Source organism: Somniosus microcephalus, chromosome 10 (assembly GCF_052327205.1).
Source record: "Somniosus microcephalus isolate GS21.2 chromosome 10, FLI_Smic_1.0, whole genome shotgun sequence".
In the NCBI taxonomy this organism is placed as follows: Eukaryota; Metazoa; Chordata; class Chondrichthyes; order Squaliformes; family Somniosidae; genus Somniosus; species Somniosus microcephalus.
The window spans coordinates 23,133,987-23,157,308 of record NC_140996.1 but is presented as its reverse complement, the minus strand read 5'-3'; the positions used below and the strand labels follow the sequence as shown (position 1 = coordinate 23,157,308).

At 42.8% G+C, this 23,322-nt stretch overlaps 1 protein-coding gene across 5 annotated transcripts in view; it reads left to right on the top strand.

Annotated features, from left to right (window-relative positions):
• The window catches only part of klf12b (Kruppel like factor 12b), a 301,662-nt gene that overhangs the window by 188,218 nt on the left and 90,122 nt on the right, over nt 1-23,322 (top strand). For all 5 annotated transcript variants that reach the window (XM_085998493.1, XM_085998489.1, XM_085998491.1 and 2 more), the window contains one exon: nt 6,060-6,600. In XM_085998493.1, the coding sequence (XP_085854619.1) occupies nt 6,060-6,600 (541 nt within the window). The remainder of the gene's footprint in view (nt 1-6,059; nt 6,601-23,322) is intronic.

Here is a 23,322-nt window from a genome sequence, read left to right as displayed (position 1 = left end):
TCATTAGGTCTGCTTGCTGCAAGGTTGCCGTATGAAATTAATTTGGATAGCCTTGTCCCAGTTTTTGTGGGTGTGGGCTGGCAGCATAAATCTGTAATAACAACAGAAAACTCTATTTCTCTCTTCACGGATGTTGCCTGGCCTGCTGAGTTTTTCCAGCGTTTTCTGTTGTTATTTTGGATTTCCAGCATCCGCAGTATTTTGCTATCGTATATTAGCATAAATCTGTTCCTCATTCGCCACGAATTGATGGTATCAAGTTACAGGAAACTTTTTTTTATCCAGCACCGACGGGACCGACGTGGTGCCGGTTCATCAAAAATTCCGGATAACCGAGCGCTATAGTAAAAGATGGGGAGAGCTGAGAGCTCCGTATAAAGCAACAAACCCTGCTGCTTAGCAACATGTTCAGAACAATGGCCACAAGTTCCAAGCGTCTCTGTAGCTTAGCAACAGCTGCAGCCACACCCTTGCACAGCAACAAATCGATGAAGGCAAGTAATATGAAGTATGAACCTACTCCTGAATTTTGCCGGTTAACCGAGATTTCCGGTTACAGGAAACTTTGTGCTATCCGGAGGTGAGCTATCCGGCAATCTGGAGCCACCGGCAAAAATCAGCAGCCGTTTTTTATTCTTTTTGTTTGTTTTTTTTGCTTTGTTTGAACAGTCAAGCTGTGCAAGGTCTGTAGCTATAGCAACAGCTTCAGCTACAGAGCTTTAGAGCCACACCCGAGTGTTTAGAAGCTGTTGCTAAGCAACAGTGTTTGTTGTCAAATACGGAGATAAGAATCTCCGTATCTCTCAACATTAACTCTGGAGAGTACGGCAGTTTTGAGGCAACGGCAGCAGCTCGGTCCCGTGGGTGCCGGATAGCACAAAGTTTCCTGTATTTAGGTGCCGATAAATCGAAAGTTTCCTGTACAAGGATGTCCTATAAGAGAAATGAAAAACGCTGAGGAGTGTTCTAGGTTTGGGAATGAAGCATGCTGTTGGGGCAGAGTAGAAGAAATTTTAGTCTGCATCAAATCTGTACTGTTCCTGGCCTGAACGTGCTCAATGTTTGAACTGGGTGCCTGAAATGGAAAAGTATTCCAATTTCTAGTGCTGACATCCATCACCTTGATGAACAATTAATAGTTTCCACAATCTTAGTGTAATATTAATGTAATTAGAAATTGTCTTAATTGCTCTTGGATTGCCTTTATTCCCTGCCTCATTCTTCCTGCTTTGCTTGTCTTTTGTCATTTGCTTGCGCTGCTTTCTCTTGTTCACTTTCCATGCAGCTCTCCAATTCTGCCACACCTTTTCCACAACTCCTGCCTTCACCATCTGTCTCTCCTGCTCTCCTTAAACATTAATCCAACATGAGTGATTTGTCAGTGTTTCCACTGCCCGCTGTTCATTTACATTTCTTTTAACTTCATTGTTTATTATTACCTTTATAGGGTAAAAATGCACCAACCCGGCACTCTCAGCAAAGAGCCAGAAATAGGGCTACAACACTGAAGCCATTCTCCAACTTGCATTCCCTTTAAGCACAAGTCTCTGTTGGAGTGCGGGATTCATAATTTACTAGTGTAAACTTTTTTTTAATCCCCTCAAGGCTTCTTATTACTTGCTGCTTAAGATACTTTCTCACTTGTGGTTGTGCATTTTCTTTTAAGCTGACTTCCCACTTCTCTCACTATCAGCTGCTTCAGTAGAGTTTTGACTGGTCTCTCTGTTGAATCTCTGCCTTTGCTTTTTGTTCTTTTCCACTAGCTCACTGAATTTCTACTTTTCTCACTAATTTTGACTAAGTTGATTCCTGTCAATTTCTAGCTTCTTCTTCTTCTCCGATATTTAGCAAACTTTCCCTTCTTTCTCACTCACTATAGCCTCCTACACCATCTTTCTAACTGCCTGTTTTCTTGAGATTTTTTGTATTGAATTCTTCTGGATTTGTGGGTCTAACTGATGGCCGTAAACCCATATTGTCTATGAGCTGAAGGTGTAGCAGCTTGTGACTCGAGCTTTCACCGCACACCAAATCCTTTAGGTGAGCATGCAAGCCGTCGCCTTGTAAATTAAAACCCCTCATCACTTATGTGACTACATGCCTAACTGGCTCAAAACAGCTAGTAGTAAATGGAGCACAGGTAAAGGACAGAAGACACGAGAGAAAGTTAAAGATCAAAAGAAAAAATGGCAACGAACAAATAAGTGCATTTTGGTAGGAGGAATAAGGGGGCCACATACTCCTTGGAAAGTAAGAGTTTAAATGGGGTAGAGGAGCAAAGGCTTACACATTCACAAGTCATTAACAGGAGCAATGTAACTTAACAAGGCCATTAAAAATACAAACAAAGCACTCGGGTTCATTTCTAGAGGAATAGAATTGAAAAGCAGGGAAGTTACATTAAACTTCTATTGAACCTTGGTTAGACTACACTTACAGTAATGTGTACCCACTTGTTTGCTCATAAATGTGTGGGCGATCCCAGGAACTTTCCTGGATGATTTTCTCCTCATTAACATGGGAACAATGACACCCATTATAGCGCCCCCTGCTACTGCCCTGGCCTGAGACTAACTAACTCAGCACAGACCCAGGAACTGAGCCTGGGTACCTCTCTGACTCCCGTGGCTGTACTTTGCGGTTCAACTGGTTAAGACGGTGACGGCTCCCTGTGGGTGAAGAGGAGCCCTTAAACCGGGCAGGTTATAACATTTTAGTTTTCAAGATTTTCTGTACATCCTTGGAGTCAATAAAAATAAAACAACCAATCGACCATGGTCCAAGAAATATTTCTCATGTTGAAAGCATAGGTTGCACTGAGGCAGCTGAATTGGGAAAAGTGCTATCAAAAGTACAGAATTCTATTGTGTAGAATGGGCCTATACTCTCTGGAGTTTAGAAGAATGAGAGGTGATCTCATTGAAACATACAAGATTCTGAGGGGGATTGACAGGGTAGATGCTGAGAGGCTGTTTCCCCTGGCTGGAGTGTCTAGAACTAGGGGGCATAGCCTCAGGATAAGGGGTAGACCATTTAAGACTGAGATGAGGAGGAATTTCTTCACTCAGAGGGTTGTGAATCTTTGGAATTCTCTGCCCCAGAGGGCTGTAAATGCTGAGTCATTGAGTATATTGGATGTGGAGGTCGGGCAGGAAATTGGAGATGAGGTCGATGATCAGCCATGATTTTATTGAATGGCGGAGCAGGCTCGAGGGGCCATATGGCCTACTCCAGCTGTTACTACATATGTTCTAATCAATAATTTGTGAAGATACAAATATTTAAGCAGGTAGGTTTCAAACACCTGCACAGTACTTAAAAACTCAATGGGCAGGATTTTCATTGGGCCATGGAGGCAGGATTGGAGGTGTGTGGGGGGGTTAAAATCCCAAAATCGGGGGGCACAAACCCATCCTGCCCCCAACCCACCTCCATGCCAGTTTCAAAGGAGGCGGGTACCCGACCCGCCTACCCGAGGCGGGAAGGGGATTAGTGCCAATTAACTGCCTGTTAACAGGTAGTTAACAGGCAGTTTTTAGCCTAATCCCTATTTTCATTGGTGAAGTGTGGGATTCCCGATGGCTCCAAACCACGCCAAGTTAGCGAGGCAGGCCGTCGGGATGAAGGGCTTGGAGGGGTCGAGATGTCCGGTGTTCAGGTGAGTGATGGATGCATGAGTGCAAAGGTAAGTGTGTTTGGTGTGTGTAAAGTGTTTAAAGAAGTTTTACTTACATGTACTTACCTTTACAGCCTTCCTACCTTCAGGTCTCGGGAGTCCCTCATCTCACCGGCACAGAAAGCAGAATGGCCACGAGCTGTCAAAAATTGCAGCATTCAGCTTGCTGTTACGGGAAGATCTCTAAATCATCCCGAGAGGAAGGAATTAACCTGGAGTACAGATTGTCAGTGTTTGACAGCTTAAACAGCTGTCAAACACTGATATTTCATCTGTCAAAAGGTCTCGACAGATGAAATATCAATCTGTGACGTCACCTGTTGCCGGGTGGCCCTTAATTGGCCTGCTGAGCCCCGCGGGCTCAACAAGGTCAATCAAGTCAAAATCGCGTGGGTTGGCTAGAACTCGATGGAGGCGGGACTACAACCCCGAAAGTTGTAGTCCCGCCTCCTACCCACCTCCTCAATGAAAATCCAGCCCACAGTGAGTCTGCTTTTAAAAATCAACTTTCTTTTTATGCCAGCCATGTAGAACTTTAAGAATACTTTCATGAATTAAATAAAATATTTTTTATTTGAACAGTGACATCATTTAGTGGATTGACTTGAAGGAATTACTGAGGCTGACTGTTAAAGAACTGGATTATGAAAAACACATGATTAATAAATTCAAGGATGATTCAATTTTAGTTGTAAATGTTCCTACCATCTGTTTGGAAGTGATGACAACTTTGCAAAGTTTTCAGTTTGGTTAAACACTTGCTGTAAAGGCTTCTCCCCCCCCCTCCCCCATTAAGTCAAATGGCAAAAACCTGAAGGTAGATCATGGATACCACCCTGTCGATCTTTAATGTAACTTTTCCACCAAGTCAAACCGAGAATGTTTGCTGTCAATGCCCAAGGTTCTCTGGAGCCCAGGATATTAATTTGTGCATGGCATTCAAAACGTTAAGGCAGATCTCCAGGGACATCAGATTCGCAAACAAATGGTTGCAATGGACAGAATTTTTTTAAAAAGCAATTGATCATCATTCTTTTGGATCATGATCATTATAATTCTGTTTGTTTCTTTTTTGTTTCTTTTTAAAACATCAGTTCTGGTAAGAGTCAGTTCGGGTCTAAAATTACACCATGAGGAATAAGCATATGAATGCTCATTTGTCTGAAATTCCTCTCTCGGTTGTTTGGCAGAGGCATTGACCCAACATTTCCGCTGAAATATCAGAGAAAGGGATTTCAGATCAATGCATAATGTTCATGTGCGAGTATACCCCAGTTTGATTTCAGGGCCTTATCTTTCTTCTAGTTACGTATTGCAGTTTCATATGACAAATATTTTTACCCAGAAAGATCTGCGGTAACAAACGTACAAATGAGAAAGAGATGTTCTAGGACGGTTCCCGTTGAATGTTTTTTTCTTTGGAATTTGTCCTAAATTATCAGCCCAATGACCAGAAAACCACAGATCAATCGTGAGTGTATGGCAGAAGCTCAAGCATAAACTTAGGAAGATCGAATTAAAAGCACAGTGCATGTTACGCACATGAACATCTTTTTTTCAATTTTTTTTTCTTCCAGGGTCCGATGGCAGGATGCCAAAAAAACTTTCCCTTATATGTTCAGCTACCAGGAAAAGTAGTTACTTTTTTGTTAGTACAGGTTAGATGATGGACACCTTAGTGATGGGAACATTTGATTAAAAGGGACATGTTCAACCACGGATTAATTCCTAAATCACCTAGTGAAACCCTGTTAATGAGGAGTTTACTGACTTTAGTTCCTGGGAACTGATTGGAGGTAAGCTTTGAGCATTTATTGTTCTTGTTTTGGATGTCCCAAAGCGAGGGTATTCATTGGACAAAATTCTGGCCAATGCACAAATGTCCCTCAACCATAAAGGAGCACCCAACCTGCACAGCCGGAGAATTTTTGCTTCAATTTATATATATTTTTTATTCAAAAGGGGGCCAGGCACTTCACGTGGCCACCAGGAGCCAGACTCTGTGGGAGAGAATAACTGACACAATGGAAAGCGATGAATTTTCAAAACTAAATGAACTTATTTTAGTAACTTAACTCTTCTTTCCCAATATTTCTACAAACCTCAGTCTAACTTGACTTCTGTGCTCTATCACAATGCTGGGGATTTTATTAGCCTTGTTAACGTTCTAGCTTAAAGATGGTTTAAAATGAAAAGCAATGTTTAATTTCATGGCTGGTCATATATTTTAATCAATACAGCTGTAATCAAGTTATTTGTCAAATTGTCTATGTACTTGATCTTTCAGATATATTTCTTTAAAAACTTACACTAAGTGATTCTTCTGTACTTTTCTTATATTTAAAAGTACTCAGTGATTCTTATTTCTGTTTTATTTTAACAGTCTCCACGAGCCCCTAACTTTTCAGATATGGAAGCTGTACCTATTTTGCTTAACAATGTGAAAGCAGAGCCTCCAGAGGACTTGTTATCCACTGATCAATATCAAACACAAACTGAGCCAGTGGACCTGTCCATTAACAAAGCCCGGACATCACCAACAGCAGTATCATCGTCACAGTCCTCACCCAGCTCAGTGACAACAACCTCAGTCTCTTCAATGTCCTCTTGCTCTCCACGATTGACCTCATCCCCAACTGTGATAACCTCAGTGTCTTCATCAACAGGAATGTCAACAGTATTAGCACCAGGCTCCATTGTGGCATCTTCACCGGGTGTTGGGGGTCAGCAGTTCTTGCACATAATCCACCCAGTGCCACCTTCAAATCCTATGAACTTTCAGTCCAACAAACTGAGTCATGTGCATCGCATTCCAGTGGTTGTACAGTCCCTTCCCATGGTCTACACTGCCGCGAGGTCACAGAGGAACCTCAACTCTACCATTGTACTCCCAATGCTAGAGGATGGTAGGAGTCAAATGAAAGGTAAGAGAACGGAAATAACACACCTGTTGGGCACAATTAGAACTAGAAATACTATACCAGTGTAATTGGAAATCCTGGCAAGGTCCAATGCAAATAAGCTTTCAGCCAACCTTTCAGTTGAAGGCATTTGAATATTGAGTAAAGCCATTGAACAGCTCTTTACTTGTTTTACCAGATATATGTGCATACAAATTTGTCTTCATTCTCCATCCTTTTAATTTATATTGTCTTTCCCTCTATAGATTGCCTGCATGTATGCACTATTCCCTGACTAAGCTATTAGGCAATTGAACTACGCATCGTTCAAAAGGAGGGGTATAATTTCTGTCTCCTTGTTTGCCAACCATCCCCATCCCCTCCGCTCCCCCAGCCCCAGTAGGTAAGCATCTCATTTTGCTTGCTTGCTGCCTCTCCACATGGGCAAAGTTTCACCCTAGGGAGGAAGGAGGACATTTTTGTGGTAAACATATACCCTACCTCTCCAAGAAGTGTCCTGGGACACCAAGCAGGCCATCACCGGACTGCCTGTCTAACCAGTCAGTCTTTGTAAACTGCTCTGTGCACCATTCAGCATTTTATTTTGCTGCTTTGAAGCTACAATATCCCGTAACCGTTCAAGCTGTAAAATAATACTGGTGGACCTCCCGTGGTGTCGGTTACTGCGAATTTGTGGTTACGCTGTTGCAAGGAGGGGTAGCCAGGGTTGCGCATTAGCAAAGGAGTTTGTGAGAGATGTGCTCCGACAATGAACTGTTTTATGATTGCTAGCATCGTTCAACGTTTAACTCGTAGAATTAGCAGCAATTGACATTTTGTGGTTTGTGGTTATGGATTTATCTGGTAGTTATAATATCTTCCACACACAAAAATAAATGTAGGAACTTCCCTAAGACAGAGGCTGCATTAATTGTTGGATTGAGCAGGAAGCAAACAATAATTTGGGTGAATCGTCCTGTGCGATATGTAGTAAAGTCATTTATGTTTATCACTAATGCATAAAAATGTAATCTGCAATTACACGTGGCAATATACAGACAATGGTTATTTGAGTCCATGGAGAAGGTTAGATAACATGATGCCTATTTGCCATCTTTATGACTGGAAATGAACCATTTCACTTTTGGCTTATCTCCTGCTGTGATAAACCTTCAAAATGGCAAGTGAAAATAAACTTTTCGGGAAACCAAGACAAAGCGTTGGCAAAAAGAACTGCGAGAAATACAGCAGGACCTTTTATAGAGCTTTCCATGAGAGATCCACTAGCATCGTGACATTGAAGTATCATGGTTGAAGCAGCCAAAAAGGTCAACGCATTCATTCCAGGGATACAGAAGAGTGCAAAAGAGGTGGCAGAACCTTAAAAAGGGAGGTTAAAGGCATTCTCTGAGAGAGGAGGAGACCCAATCAACAGATGCCTTTGATACTGGTATGTTGATTCACTGATGTTATTCACTACATAAGGATATCAAAAACATGTTATGTACCATAAATTGACAAGCATAACTTTATGTAGAGATCTTATAATGATCCCTAATCTTCATAGACCTCTCTTATCTGCATGCTAAAAATTAAATAAATAGTTTCAAATTTAATGCAGTTGTCTTTATGATGCAGGTGACTTTTAAAATACATGATTATTTCTACAATTGTATCTCCACAGATGGTTCATTGTCATCAATGCCTACTGATGGCTCTTCTGGGGGTGAACCCATCGGAGCAGGCTCGAGGGGCCGAATGGCCTACTCCTGCTCCTATCTTCTATGATTTCTGAAGAAGTAATCTCCAAAAGCTCGATGGAGAAAGGGGAGTGCAGTCCAAGCAATCTCTGGTCCCAACATTATCCTCAAAACACTGAAGAGCCACCAGGCATCTTGAGGGCAGGGAGCTCTATAGAGCGACTTTGGGAGAGGCTGTTACGAAAATAACAATTTGCAAGAAAGGAAAGAGGAACAAACCATGGCGGGGCGCGGGGGGGGTGGTGGGTGGTGGGGGGTGAGGGGCAGGCATTAAGTTTGAAACCGTCCACCTCGCACCCAGAGCAGGTGGAAACGGGGAGTAATCACAGAATTCAAGGCACTGGAAATATCATTGTTATTATGCAAGCTTATTTAAAATATAATAAGAGACTATACAGTGACATCAGTTTGTGTCCTGTATGCATCACAGCTTGGCTTAATCGCCCACGCAGAATAACTATTGACCCAAACTGTTGACTATGTCAGTGGAAAAACAGGCACCCTGCTCCGTGCAGTTCATGGATAAAGCTGATTAGAGTTACTTGGTGCCTTCCTCTGTTCAGTCTGGTGGAACGAAGGCAGCAATCCCCAATATCGCAGTGGCTGAAATTTCTTCACACACAGGGTGGTGAATCTTTGGAATTCTCTACCCCAGAGGGCTGTGGAGGCTCAGTCATTGGGTATAATCAAAATAGAAGTCGATAGATTTCTGACTAGTAAGGGCATCAAGGGATATGGCGATAGGGCCAGTGAATGGAGTTGAGGCAGAAGATCAGCCATGATCTCATTAAATGGCGGAGCAGGCTCGAAGGGCCGAATGGCCTACTCCTGCTCCTATTTCTTATGGTCTTATATTCTTATGCCAATCACCTCTGAGGCTGTCTCTATAGAGCTTCCTTTCACAGATTCAGCGTCCAACACTAATTCTTGCTGTTCAGACCTGCATTCTTATGCATTGTCCACTAGTAACGCAACCATATTTTTTTGACTGACCTGCAAAAACAATTATGTTTTTATTTTATTTACTTTGTTGAATAAAATGTTGAATTTCATCACGTTTGTGTGCAAGCCCTTCTTGCTCCCTGCAGACAACCAAATACTACTTAAATCAAAAAACAAAATGCTGCAAAGTGTGCCACACGAGACAAATTAACTACATCCGCCACTTTCGGTTTCTGAACATGTTTTATGCGAGAAGCGGTGGATTTTCTATTCGGCAGGAGTCGAACTGCCAGTATGAAAGAGGCATGTGAGATCTGAGAAACTGGATGGGAACTATTTCACTGGCGCCCCGGTTCAATTCACACTGAATGCAATCTTCCAGCTAGCCGTAAATGGCGTCGTTATGACATGTTAATGAATTAAAATCACCCCTCGTGATTTCCTGTCCCTTTAGCATGGAATTACGATGTGGTCTCTCTGCTTGCCCCATCTGCAGCGGGTTTCAATTATAAGTTCGAGCTTTGATATGCGCCCTGTGCAGTATGGCCATGCATAATAAGCAGTGAAAGAGCTGCAGTAAATATGTAGCAAGGCTGACGGACATCACTTTGCAGCTTCCATGCTTGGGCCATCTATCTGGTGTATGGTACTATTGGGAAGTTGCACCTTAGCAATCTTTCTTCAAGTCTGCCACTTCCTTCAGCATCTGCTTCTAACCTGTTACAATGGTTACTGTAGCCCATGTTGGCCCTGACTGTCGTTTCCTGCACTGCTGTCCTCTGTGCTAAGCAGGACAGCCTTCCTTCTCATCCACCTTATGCAGCAGCACCTCCACTTTGCAATCCTTCAAATAGTGGTTTGGGTGCTGTGTGGCTTTATCAATTGTTCACAGACTCCATTTCTTACATCCACATATCTTTGCCTTCCACTGTTTTTTTTTTTGGTAAACACTTTATTTGCCGAACACAGTTTTAGGACGGTAGGAAACAGATTTTGCCCCCATATGCAGCCACTTAACTTTAAGTGACCTTCTGCCCTTAAATGCTACCTGCAGCCCTTAAAGAACTGAGGTGATGTCAGGAAGCACATCTTCACACAAAGGAGAGTGGAAATCTGGAACTCCCCACCCCAAAAATCTATTGAGGCTAGGAGAATAGAACATTTTAAAACTGAGATTGATAGATTTTTGTTGGGCAAGGGTATTAAGTGTAACGGGACCAAGGCGGGTAGATGGAGTTAAGATACAGATCAGCCATGATCCAATTGAGTGGCGGAACAGGCTCGAGGGGCTGAATGGCCTGCTTCTGTTTCTACATTCCTGTGATTCTCAGAGTTCCCAGCAGGAATCTCAATTCAAACCAGGAGCTCGACATGCATATGAAATTAGGACTGACCCAGAAGGGTTGGGTGTGCACTATTCATGGTGAGAACTGGAAAAACGACTCCAGATTCTGATTTCCTTACTTTGACCTTGTAAAAGAAGATTTATCTGGTGACAATAATTTTTTTTTAAAACAGTACAATATGGAAAGCGAAATTGTCACTACAATTAATGTCCCTTTCGATCTGGTGTTATATGTATTGAAATCCTAATTGCTATTTTTCAATATTCAACTATTGTTCAAAATAATTAAACTCTATCATGCATTGAAGTACATCGAGACCTTATACCAGACTCAATTTTTTGGAAAATATATTTGTGTTGGGAGGCCTACTTTCAATGTGACTTTGTCATCATCTCCCCGAAAATTACTATTTCAGTTTATTCAAATGATAGTCTTCCCTTAATAATTGCTTTAGTTAGCACCTTACAGTAACAGTCATATTTAATATTGAGCCCAATGCAAACTAGCAGTAATTGTTGCTAGTATTGGAAAATTGTGCTTGGTAATTATGCAATAACATTAATGTATACAGGATGATACAGAACGCTGTCTGGCAGCAGCAAAGTTTAAAAAGATATCATTGCAAACTACATTTTCAAACATCTCATTTCTGTTTTTTTCTATTTATGTGGAAGGGCAGAGGACGACGTGGGCTTTGTGCTTTTGCCTCAGATCACGATAGATGCGTGGAGTATTTATAGAGACCAGTCAGAGTTGATTAGATTTAAGTAGCATGAAAAAAACAGACAGGAAGAGAAAAGCTGCTTTTGTCCGTAAGCTTTCATCACCTTGCCCCTTGTAACACTCGCTGTGATGCACTCAGAATCAAAGTCTTGCTTCTGACCATGGCAACAGGAATCCAAATTGCTTCAAGAAGCCCATAGTGCCCCAAGTGGTAGAAACCTGGAACTACTGCTATTCCATGGCGAGCACACAGCAAAGAGAGTGGGACAGATTAACAATTTTCTGTCTTCAAATCAACAGAAAGCATTAATTCAAACATATCTGCCGCAGTAGCTCCCAGCTCCTGAATTAGGTTTACCTTCCTGGCCCTCTCAGATTACAAGTTTAATATCAACAGCGAAATGTTCCATCTCCAAAACGAAGGCAAATAATCCCTGACCCTCGAGATCTTTGATCTGTGCCGAGTTAGCTGATTTCAGCCGCAGGCACTACCCAAGGCCCGAGAGGCTGAGTTAGTGCGGGGAATAATCAGCCAGGGCTCCCACTTTTGAATCACAGACCTTCCAATTAACGGTCATTTTTGAACAAGCCCCTGGATTTTTAATGGCGCCACACTGATCTCAATACTTTAGTTTACTAGCATGTTGTGTGCCAAATAGAATAAATGTTTGTGGTAGCCCAATGTTTCTGGGGACCTAAAGGAACCCCTCCCTATCCCCAGAATTTGGCTGCATCTCATACCTTTGGCATTTTGCTGTGTCTTTTGCTTTAGATCATTTTCCTCATGTTATGAAGGGCTGTAATCCGTAACCAGTGGTCCCAATAAGAAAGTGTGCCTGTGTGGGTTAGCGGATTGGGGACGCTGTGATGCCGCACATTGTCAAATAGCTGCCAATACTCACTGTCTCGACTCGCGCATAAAGAATGATAACTTGTGCAAAGTAGCAGAGGGCAGCTGTCGTCAGTGGAACTATACCTTAACGTAAGTCAATGACATTAGGAGAGATGGAGAGACTATTCTGAGAAAGTAATAGCCAACCGATTATAGAACAGCATAATAAAAGAAAAAAGTCAACAGTTAAAGTAAAACAGCATTGCACTTTTTTTTAAAAAATACGATGAGGTAAGGTATTTGTTTCAAGTTTGCAAATCAACCTAGTGAACCTTTTATGAACTGCCTCCAATGCAAGTATATCCCTCGTTAAATAAGGAGACCAAAACTCACGGTGGCATAGTGGTTAGCACTGTTGCCTCACAGCGCCAGGGACCCGGGTTCGAATCCGGCCTCGGGCGACTGTCTGTGTGGAGTTTGCACATTCTCCCCGTGTTTGCGTGGGTTTACTCCGGGTGCCCCGGTTTCCTCCCACAGTCCAAAGATGTGCAGGTTAGGTTGATTGGCTATGATAAATTGACCCTTAGTGTTAGGGGGATTAAATACATGGGGTTACGGGGATAGGGTGGGATATGTGTTGGTGCAGGCTCGATGGGCCGAAATGGCCTCTATCTGCACTGTGGGTTTCTGTGATTCTGTGATTCTGTGACATGCTATTGTCCAATTCATTAAAAAGATTGCAAATCCTATGTAAAGTCATTTTTAAAAAGAACTTGCTTTAAATTCAATTGAGGATACAAGACTGCAGTGGTTGGAATTATAATCTAGAACAATGAAATGCACATTACGTTGCTGATGTTTACAGATTTTGTTGAATACAACATTGGACTGATCTTGCTGGATAAATAATGGCAAGTTAACGATGCATGCCTTATTAATGTGCAAAGCGGCCAGTTGCGGGGATTAAGAGATACGACGTGAGTTCTGAATCTCCAGAGATTGCTGGCATTTCACGCCGCTTCCGCGTTTGCTTCGCGCAAAGAACTTGCCGGATTTGCACATTAATTGCCCGTTAAAGGGGCCACAGAATGTTACGTCTGGTAATTAACAGTGTGAGTACCTTTTTTAACAACGTGATAATTGTTAATGCAGTGCCTGTGGTCCAGAAATTGAACAATTTAAACTGTGGAGTCTCATTCCTGTGGGTGGTAAATTGTTCTTAGAGATTTTTAAAGTGTCAAATTAAAAAATATCTTTCTTTTCCTTTCTGTCTCTTTTTTCCTCTCTCCCTTAAGCCAATCTTTCTTTCCCTCTCTTTCTGTGCCTGATTTGACTCTTAATTCACCCTGCTCCTCAGTTGTTCCTCTGTTTCTTTCTCAATCCTTAAAGCTTATTGGTTAAGGAGATAGACTGTCGGTCCCGTTGTTCACTAAGGTCCCAGATACCCTCGCCATTATCAGCTCACAATTCCAGCAACTTACGGCGCAAAAAAGTCTTTGAGCTGAAGGGTGAGGGGAAAAAGGTCTAATTAATGGGGCACGCAGCGAGATGTTCCGCTCCAGCAAGATCTATTGCATAAATGAATGATTCCTTGCTTTTAATTACCTCCATTTTAAAAAGAGAGCACTTCCTGCATAGGTTCCCTTCAAACATGGCCATGCACGCAGCTCACTTTCTACCAACCTTACCCTTTGCATTTGTAATAATTAATTCTAATGTAAGCTCTTTAGAATCCCAAATGATATTTTAAACAAATGGTAAGGCGTGACCAACATCATTTTGCACGAGACTGGAAAATGCTGCGTTCTTGGTTTAATTTCTTTTAAATGAACTACACTGAATGTTATGAAAGGATTGGATATATTTTTATGCCTTTGAAATACGGCTAATTTTGGCCCACAATAAGTAACTCTCTAATTGTAATTGGAACCAGGTCACTGGCCTGCTTTTTATTACACGTCCCTTTGAACTCTCTGCTCTTATGAAGTGAATTAGTGTTCAGGAACTGATTTCCAATAGGGGTGTGTTTGATTTCCAGCCGCCCAGCTTTTTGTTTTTGCTGGGGAGGGGGGAAAACGAAGAGGGCCTTTTTTTTTTTTAGGTTTTATTTATATTTCATAAAATATATTTCTATAAATAAAAATAGACGCCACTAAAGGGTTTGCTTTTGATCTGGAACGCCTGCAGTCTCCTAGAGTTCGCGAAGCAGAAGGCAGTGCCGAGGAAGCACATTTTAATGCCAGCCACAGGGGGCAGAGGTTTGTTTAATTAGGTGGAACTGACATTGCAAGTTGGTGTTAACCACAACTGTTGGAGGTACATGGAGAAACTGGGCACTTCACCCGGACTGATTTGACAAATATGGTGAGCAGAATAGGTCGTCCTTTTTCAGTTTACTGAGCTTACAGTGCTGTAATGTCTCGGAGGTTTCCAAATCATCAAAGGTGACTGCAATTGTGTTAATACAGCTTGTAGAAAGATTGCTCTGTACATGCAAAAATGGTGTCATTTCATGTGACGCTCGAGCCAGTTGATGTTCTGAAGTAAGCCTTCTTGCAGCACATCTGATGTGCGGGAAGTCCATATTTTTCATTTGTATCTGCTTCATCTTTTTCTCTCTTTCCCCTCCACCTCCCCAAACACACTTTGTGCCAAGATGATCAGGTTTTAATGTCCGAGAGTTCTACTTCAGGCAGATTACCCTCTCGTTATTGGCCCCAGAATTGCTCATTGGTCTAGGTTTTGTACCACAGTGACTTAGAACATAGCTGATTCATTCCTGGGATGTGGGTTTCAATCCAGCTTGGACCAGTAGGTTGAAAGGTCGCAGGCTCCAATGTGAAATGAGGTGACCAGTCTCAACCTTAGTGGCTACAGATCCACTGAGCAAAATGCCCCATGACTTGACGCACACTGGACCCAAGTGGGCAGATTGGCAGTCTTGCTCAACAACAACTTTTATTTATATGGCACCTTTAACGTAGTAAAGCGTCCCAAGGCGCTCCACAGGAGCGATTATCAAACAAAATTTGACACTGAGCCACATCAGCAGAAATTAGGGCAGATGGCCAAAAGCTTGGTCAGAGAGGTAGCTTTTAAGGAGCGTCTTAAAGGAGGAGAGAGAGGTAGCGAGGCGGAGAGGTTTAGGGAGGGAATTCCAGAGCTTAGGGCCCTGGCTGCCAATGGTAGAGCGATTAAAATCGGGGATGTGTAACAGGCCAGAATTGGAGGAGGGCAGATATCTCAGAGGGTTGTAGGGCTGGAGGAGTTACAGAGATAGGGAGGGGCGAGGCCATGGAAGGATTTGAAAACAAGGCTGAGAATTTTAAATTTGAGGCTTTGCTTGACTGGGAGCCGATGTAGGTCAGCGAGCACAAGGGTGATGGGTGAACGGGACTTGGTGCCAGTTAGGAGATGAGGATGGCTGGTACTGGAACCGGACTCTTCACACTGATATAGTGTTCTTCTGAAGGTGGGGTAAAGGCACATTATTAAGAAAGAGAAGAGGAAGCTTTATCCAGCTGGCATAAACATTTGATTATGGTATTCAAGCCCAATAATGGGAAAGCATCAACATTCTTCAACTTTGTAAATTCAAAATAATAAATACAAATAAAAAAAAGAGTTTGTACATTACAACTTGAAATGAACCACGTGATAGCCAAGTTTTGTTAGTTTTGGAGGTCATCCATTCTAGAATAATTCTTCAGTTTGGAGTTGAAAGTGAAGCAAATAGGCATGGAAACTTGTGCAGCGGAAAAAGCTCTGCTCGCCTCAGCATACCGCCCAGCTAAATGGCTGCTTGTTTGAAGGTAATACAGTACCAGCTTTTGAATTAAAATGTGAAAATACGATGGTCCAGAATTTGCTGAAAAAATAACAGTGTGTGAACGACGCATGCTGTTATTAATGTGTAAATCAGCCAGCAACTGGTGGCGAGGAAGAGATACCCTGTGAATTGCAAATCGCCACAAGTTGCTGGCCGATTTGTGCCGCTCTGCCACTAGCCTCACAAAAACGGCATCTCGCACTTAACCTTACCATGAGTTTCATGAAGAAGCTGCATTTGCGTGTTTATTGCCCATTAAACTCGTCACATAAAGTTAAGTCTAGTAATTAATAGCGTAAGTAACCATTTAACAATGTGATATATTGTTAATGACTGCCAATCAACCTCTCTCGCCCAGAAAGTGAATAATTAAAAGTGTGGAGACTCAGTCCTTCGGGTAGTGAATTGTTGTTGGAGATTTTAATAATGTCACACTATAAAAAGTAATTTTTTTCTCTTACTTTTCCTTTATGTATCTTTTTTTTCTTTCCCTCTCTTAATCCAATCATTCTTTCCCTCTCTATTTCTCTTTCTGAACCTGATTATGAGAATGAATTCACCCACTCAAATGTACCCTCCTTCTCAGTCCTTCCTCTGTTTATTTCTCAATCCTTCACTCTCCTTGGTTAAGGAGATAGACTATTCCATCGTTCACCAAGGTCCCAGATGCCCTGTTGCCCTGGCTGCGCCATTATCAGCTCGCACTTCCAGCAACTTTGTGGGCAAAATATTTTGAGTTGGGGTGCAGGAACAAGTCTAACTAATGAGGCATGCTGTGTGATGCCCCACTCCAGCAAATGCTGTACTGATGTAGCAGCAGCACTGAACTCTGTGGAGGCTTTTCTTAGGTGCTGGTCTTAGCAGGTCTGGCATGGAAGTAAAAGTAAATATTAAAGGAGCATTCAACCTGCCTTACCTCCACTCCCCTCCCTCTCTCCACGTTCCCCGGCTGAAAAGGAGATTTAAGGCAGTCTTGGATCATCAGCAAACAGCCGCCCTGAGAATCTCTGCTACAGAAGGTTTATACTGAGCCGGAACTGTAGTCAGTACAGAGCGTATTTTTCAAAAGTAAATCAAGATAACAAATTAACGATTGTCACGGTAGATGTTGGCAATGACTTCACTGCTCTGCAGAAGATAAACTATCTGTTCTTGCAACACATTTTGCCTTCATGATCTCACCCTTGAAATGTGGTCTGGATGACGATGACCATTTTCATGCCAATTGTTTCCATCCTCAATCACAGTGGCTGCTGGCGTTCCAAAGGCTGCTTTAAGCTAATGAAATAATAGGTCCTTTTACAGATTATGCCGTTCAATTATAACAGAAATACAATACAGCTATTACATTTTAGGATAATAGGATTACACTCACCAAATGCACATTTGTGCTGTGTGGATTTTGTGCCTGCTTTATTTTTCATCAGTTTTCTCCCTGAAGGAATGAACTGCTTACTGAGGTACAGTTTCATGAGTACAGTTTCATGAGCACCAGACATTCTCATGGTCATTATTCAGTGAGTATCTGCAAGCTATTTGACAATAGGGTTGATTGGGAGGGACAGCACAAGCCATCCTGATTCCATCCGATCCTCGCACAACTTCCACACACGCTTCCTTCCGGCAAGAGTCACAGTAGCAATCGAGAATGAGCGCTGTCGCTGAGTTAGCTACCTCAGCACAAGCCGAGGGTCAAGCCTGGGATTTTCTTGGTCTGTATCACTGAGTTTCTCACTAATATGTTTCCTGAGCAATCGGGCAAGCTCAAGTTTGTTGTTTGAGAAGAATTTGTTCCTTGCATCTACCCAACATGCACTGTATTCATGTCTATTTTCTAGAAGTTTCACTGATCATCTCATAACACTTTTTAAATATAGAAAATGTTTACTTGGGTTTTTTTTCTCACCTAGATACCCTCCTAATCATTGTATCTTACAGCACAGAAAGAGGCCATTCAGCTCATTGTGGCTGTGCCAGCTCTTTGAAAGAGCTCTCCAATTAGTCCCACTCCCCTGCTCTTTCCCCATAGCCCTGCAATTATCTCCCCTTCAAGTATTTATCCAATTCCCTTTTGAAAGTTGCCATTGAATCTGAGTCCACCATAATAACCTGCTGCGTAAAAAAAACAATTATCCTCATCTCGCCTCTGGCTCTTTTGCCAATTACTGTTAATCTGTGTCCTCTGGTTACTGACCCTTATGCCGATGGAAATAGTTTCTCATTTACTCTATCAAAATCTTTCATGATTTTGAATGGCTCCATTAAATCTCCCTTTAACCATCTCTGCTCTAAGGAGAACAACCTCAGCTTCTCTAGTCTCCATGCCCCTACTCAGCACATCGAATGTACAGCACAGAAACAGGCCATTCGGCCCAACTGATCTATGCTGGTGTTTATGCTCCACTCAAGCCTCCTCCCACCCCTCTTCACCTCACCCTATCAGCATAATCTTCTATTCCTTTCTCCCTCATATATTTATCTAGGTTCCCATTAAAAGCACCAATGCTAGTCGCTTCAACTACTCCTTGTGTTAGCGAGTTCAGCATTCTAAACACTCACCGGGTAAAGTTGTTTCTCCTGAATTCCCTACTGGATTTATTAGTGACTCTCTCTCTTAGATTTATAGCCTCTAGTTTTTGTCTCTACACCCACCCCCCCTCCCCCAACAAGTCTCTACATCTACCCTATCAAACCCTTTCATAATCTTAAAGATCAGCACAGAGCAAGGATCGAAACCGAGACCCTCATGATCAGTGGAACCAAATTGTTTTTTTAAATTACACAAAACCTGTGCAGCACAGGCATGTAATTGTGGACAGATCACCAAAAGTACAGCAGCTGGTAATAAATCACCTGCTTTTAAAATTAAATGGCCACAAGGCATTGCAGCTTTAAAATAGTTTTTACCGTATTAAATTTTATATATTTTGTTATTACAATCCATGATTGCTTCCTAAATACTTTTCAATTTTCCAAATGCAGCTTTACACCTGCCAAACAAGCAGCTCATTTGCCAATGCCCATCAATCTTCTTTGGCCCGCTCGACTGATTGTGAGTTTATTAGCATGGGTGAAAGCAAACACAACATAGAGTTCATCCAAAAACATCAATGGCATTTTTTTTTATTTACCCTGCTCTTAATCATTATTTTTTGCTAATCTGTAATGTGGAAGTATTCATCTGTTGGATCAATATTGCAATGGTATTTTAGAATTGCACAAATTGCTCAGGGTTAGGGGGAAGCATCAGAGGTTGACATTTCTCCTCCCCTTTCTCGTCTTCCATCTTCCTCCTCATCTTTTCCTCTACATCAGAACTGGAATTGAGCATCAATGAAATTATTCATATGCATCACATTATTTGGATCATTAATCTTAACCCTGAGCCTCCTACACACAGATCTGTACTGCTTATTCAAGTGGATTCCAGGTTTCAGCAGCCTGATGCATTGGTATCGGGTTTAATATTTTTGGGGAGATTTTTGTGTTGTGGGCAAGAATGTGTGGATTAATTTCACTGTAAAGAGTTCGATGCAAAGATGCTCAGTTATCTAATTCAAAGTAGAGCTTATTTTGTAGACTATGGTGTGTGAGAGGGTGCTTCAAATTTTAGGATTTTGCCAAGTCCGAGTTTTTGAAAGGTAAGGGAGAGTCAAGAGTTATGGGGAGCCGGCAGGAAAGTGGAGTTGAGGTCAAGATCAGATCAGCCATGATCTTACTGAATGGCGGAGCAGGCTCGAGGGGCCAAATGACCTACTACTGCTCCTACGTCTTGTGTTCTTATGAGTCAGAAAGGCCGTTAACTTTATTATCCATTATCGCGTGTCTGTTGAGATCCAGTGCAAAATTAAAGGGAGTGTCATTCCTATTTTAAAAATGGTAAAAATCAAAATGCTTTCCTCAGAACACAATCCTCTCCCAAATGTTTAGAACAGAGTGGAGGAGCGATTTCTGGCACCATTGCTCCTTTTCATCCAGTGCATTCTGGGTAGGTTGCCCACCCTCTACATAGACCATGGCGATGAATTCCACAGGGATTCTCCCAGTCGTCAGTCCAAACTTCGGCAGAAGAGTCGCCGAATCCCTGGAAAAATGACATAAATCCGTGGAGATTCTCAATTTTCTTAATGATGCATCACATTATTTGGATCATTAATCTTAACCTTGAACCTGCTATGTACAGATTTCTATGGCGTATTCAAGTGGATTCCAGGTTTCAGCAGCCTGACGCATTAGTATAGGGTTTAATATTTTAGGAGAGATTTTGTGTTGTTGGCACCACACAATATACTCATGTCTCTCCTTTCTCTCTTGCATTCCATTTACTTTTCCCTAACATTGACTTTCGTTACAATTTGTATTCCATTTCTATTCTTGTTTCTTGATTTTATGATCCTGTTTCTTAAATTCATTTATATTCCTTTTTACCAATTCACTTCCAAGTTTTTATGCTCGTTATTACTGTCAGGCACTTTCTGATGTGAACAAATATAAGAAATAGGAGCAGGAGTAGGGCATTAGGCCTTCGAGCCTGCTCCGCCATTCAGTAAGATCACGGCTGATCTTCTACCTCAACTCCATCTTCCCACACTATCCCCATATCCCTCGGTTCCCTTAATATCCAAAAATCTATCGATCTCTGTCTTGAATATACTCAATGACTGAGCCTCCACAGCCTTCTGGGGTAGAGAATTCCAAAGATTCACAAGCCTTTGAATGAAGAAATTTCTCTGCGGCTCAGTCCTAAATGGCCGTCTCCTTATTCTGAGACTGTGACCGCCCCCCCCACCCCAGTTCTAGACTCCCCACTGAGGGGAAACAGCCTTCCAGCATTTACCTCGTCAAGCCCATAAGAATTTTATACGTTTCAGCCAATTTAGCTTTGATTTATTTTTTGTTTAGCTATGCGAGTGTGTGATAGGTTATACTAATTCTCAGCTGAAAGGGCAAAGCTTTGTAATAACCAAGCCTTTTGATAAGTACCAATACGTTAAAAAAAAAGCATTTTAAATGATGTTTTCCACTTCAGTAGATAAATAAATAGGATGCATAAGTAGTTATACCACACATCTTATTTGCACGAGCACGTTATTTTTAAAAAAATGTGGATGACATATTTCTGATTTAATTAAAGATGTTACAAAATAAGCAAAGAAGGAACCAGGCCTCCAGACATTTGGACTTATCTCCCACCAGCAATGTCTGCCTGTAGCAGCAGCAGAGGAACTGTGAAGATAATTGGTGTTATCCGACATTCTCCCAATTCCTTTTTGTATTAGTTCAGCATTCAGAGCTGGTGAATTAGACTGATTAGACTCGGATCAGACACTTGGTCCTCTATCAGCTGTGTAGCTGCAGTACGTGAGTATGGTATGGACGAGATCCAGACTCATTTTGCTAATCAGAGTTGCAAAAGGAGATGGGTGTGTCTGAACGGATGCTGGGGCTGAGCAGTTAGGTTATTATCGTTGCAACACACCCAAAGTATGCGAGTGGATGCCAGGGTGTTGGCTGCAGTATATACTTGACAAGTATCCCTTTTTTGCTCTGGTGAGATACAAGGCCCTAGGTTCAAAACATCTGTTTCTTTTTTTCTATTCCCATGCCATGCAACTTGGGATTGTGAAGACAACTCTGGTGTGCATGGATTTTTTAGAATTTATACTACATTTTTGCAGAAAACTAATTACGTGTTCTCTGTAAAATAACGTTACAGTGAAGCATTTGTCACCATTGGACGCCGACGGCATCATCATTGTACTGAGGCCATTAGAGCATAGATAAAGCTGTTTCTCATCCTGCCAGTACACTTCTCACCTAATCTCAGCCGTCTTTTGTCTCCACTGTCCTATTACCATCTCGTCTGGTTTTGAATACCTCTTAATGTCTCTTTTACTTCTTTTGTTCGATCGCAGCCCTGCCTTCGATCTACTTTATTTCCTTTCCAGTTTTGAAAAAGGGTTTCGACCCGAAACATCAACTCTAATTTCTCTCCACGGATGTTGCCTGGCCTGTTGAGTTTTTCCAGCATTTTCTGTTGTTATTATAAAGAATTGTTGTATTTGATCATGCAGTAGATAACGATTTTGCAGGAAAGGCCAGTGCAGTGCAAGTCCAGGCCTTTCACCTTTGGGACTTGTGTTCAAGTCCAGCCCCAATGGGCGCTCTCTGATGACCTGTCAGTGCTGTAGAACACTGACAGCAGAACTGTCAAACTAAATTTGGGCATCGTCCCTTTAAGGAAACCAGCTGATGATGCGTCATCAAGTGACGTCATCAGACCCGCTTCTTTCAATTGGCTGGGAAACGTGCTGGGCGACCCCGGACCCACCTCGGCAGGCGAAATCATGGCCCAAGTATCACCCGTAGCACAGTTGGTAGCACTCTTGCCTCTGAGTCAGAAGGTTGTGGGTTCAAGTCCCACTCGAGAGACTTGAGCACAAAAATCTAGACTGACACTCCAGTGCAGTGCGGAGGGAGTGCTGCACTGTCGGAGGTGCTGTCTTTCAGATGAGACGTTAAAACGAGGCCTTGTCTGCTCTCTCAGGTGGATGTAAAAGATCCCACGGCCACTATTTCGAAGAAGAGCAGGGGAGTTATCCCCGGTGCCCTGGCCAATATTTATCCCTCAACCAACATCACTAAAACACATTGGCCTAGAAATTCATTAAGGCGCTGCCAGCTTTGCGCCCAGTTAACGCCTAAAGAGTGATTTTGCGGCAGAAATGAGTTTGCGCAGATATTCAGCGCAGCGGTATTGGCGGCGGTAGCCGTTAGCGCTGCGCCGGCACCGATGATGTCATCGGTGTGCGCAGTGCCCCGGTTCCGCCCTGAAACCGGCCCGATCCCCATATTTAGTTGCGGCCGCCTCCGAAGCGGCCGCAAACAGCGACCAGAAAACGGGGCCGTCCTGCTGCCTTAGTGGGGCGCTTTAAAGCGGAAGGTGCGGCCGGCCGCTTTTTCGGCGGCCGCCTGCCCGCACCTCCTTCCCCGGCCTCCTCCACCCCCCCCCCCCCCCGCGGCATTGCCGGCTGCTTTCCGCGAGCCCGGCACTTCTCCGTGGTGCCGGGCTCATTTGCTGGCACTATCCAGCGGCGATCTCCCCGTTGCAGGCAGCTCCCCCTTAAGAGAAGGAGGAGGCCTGCAGTACCGCAGCCTGCCGCTCCGCAGCGGCTGGCGCAGCGGCGCCAAGAGCGCTGATATTCAGTGTCCGCGCCCCAAGTGGAGGCGGGCACACCCTGGTATAGCGCCCGGTTCCGAATTGGGGCGCTAACAATGAATATCTGACGATCGCTATAGGCTTCCCGCCCAGCG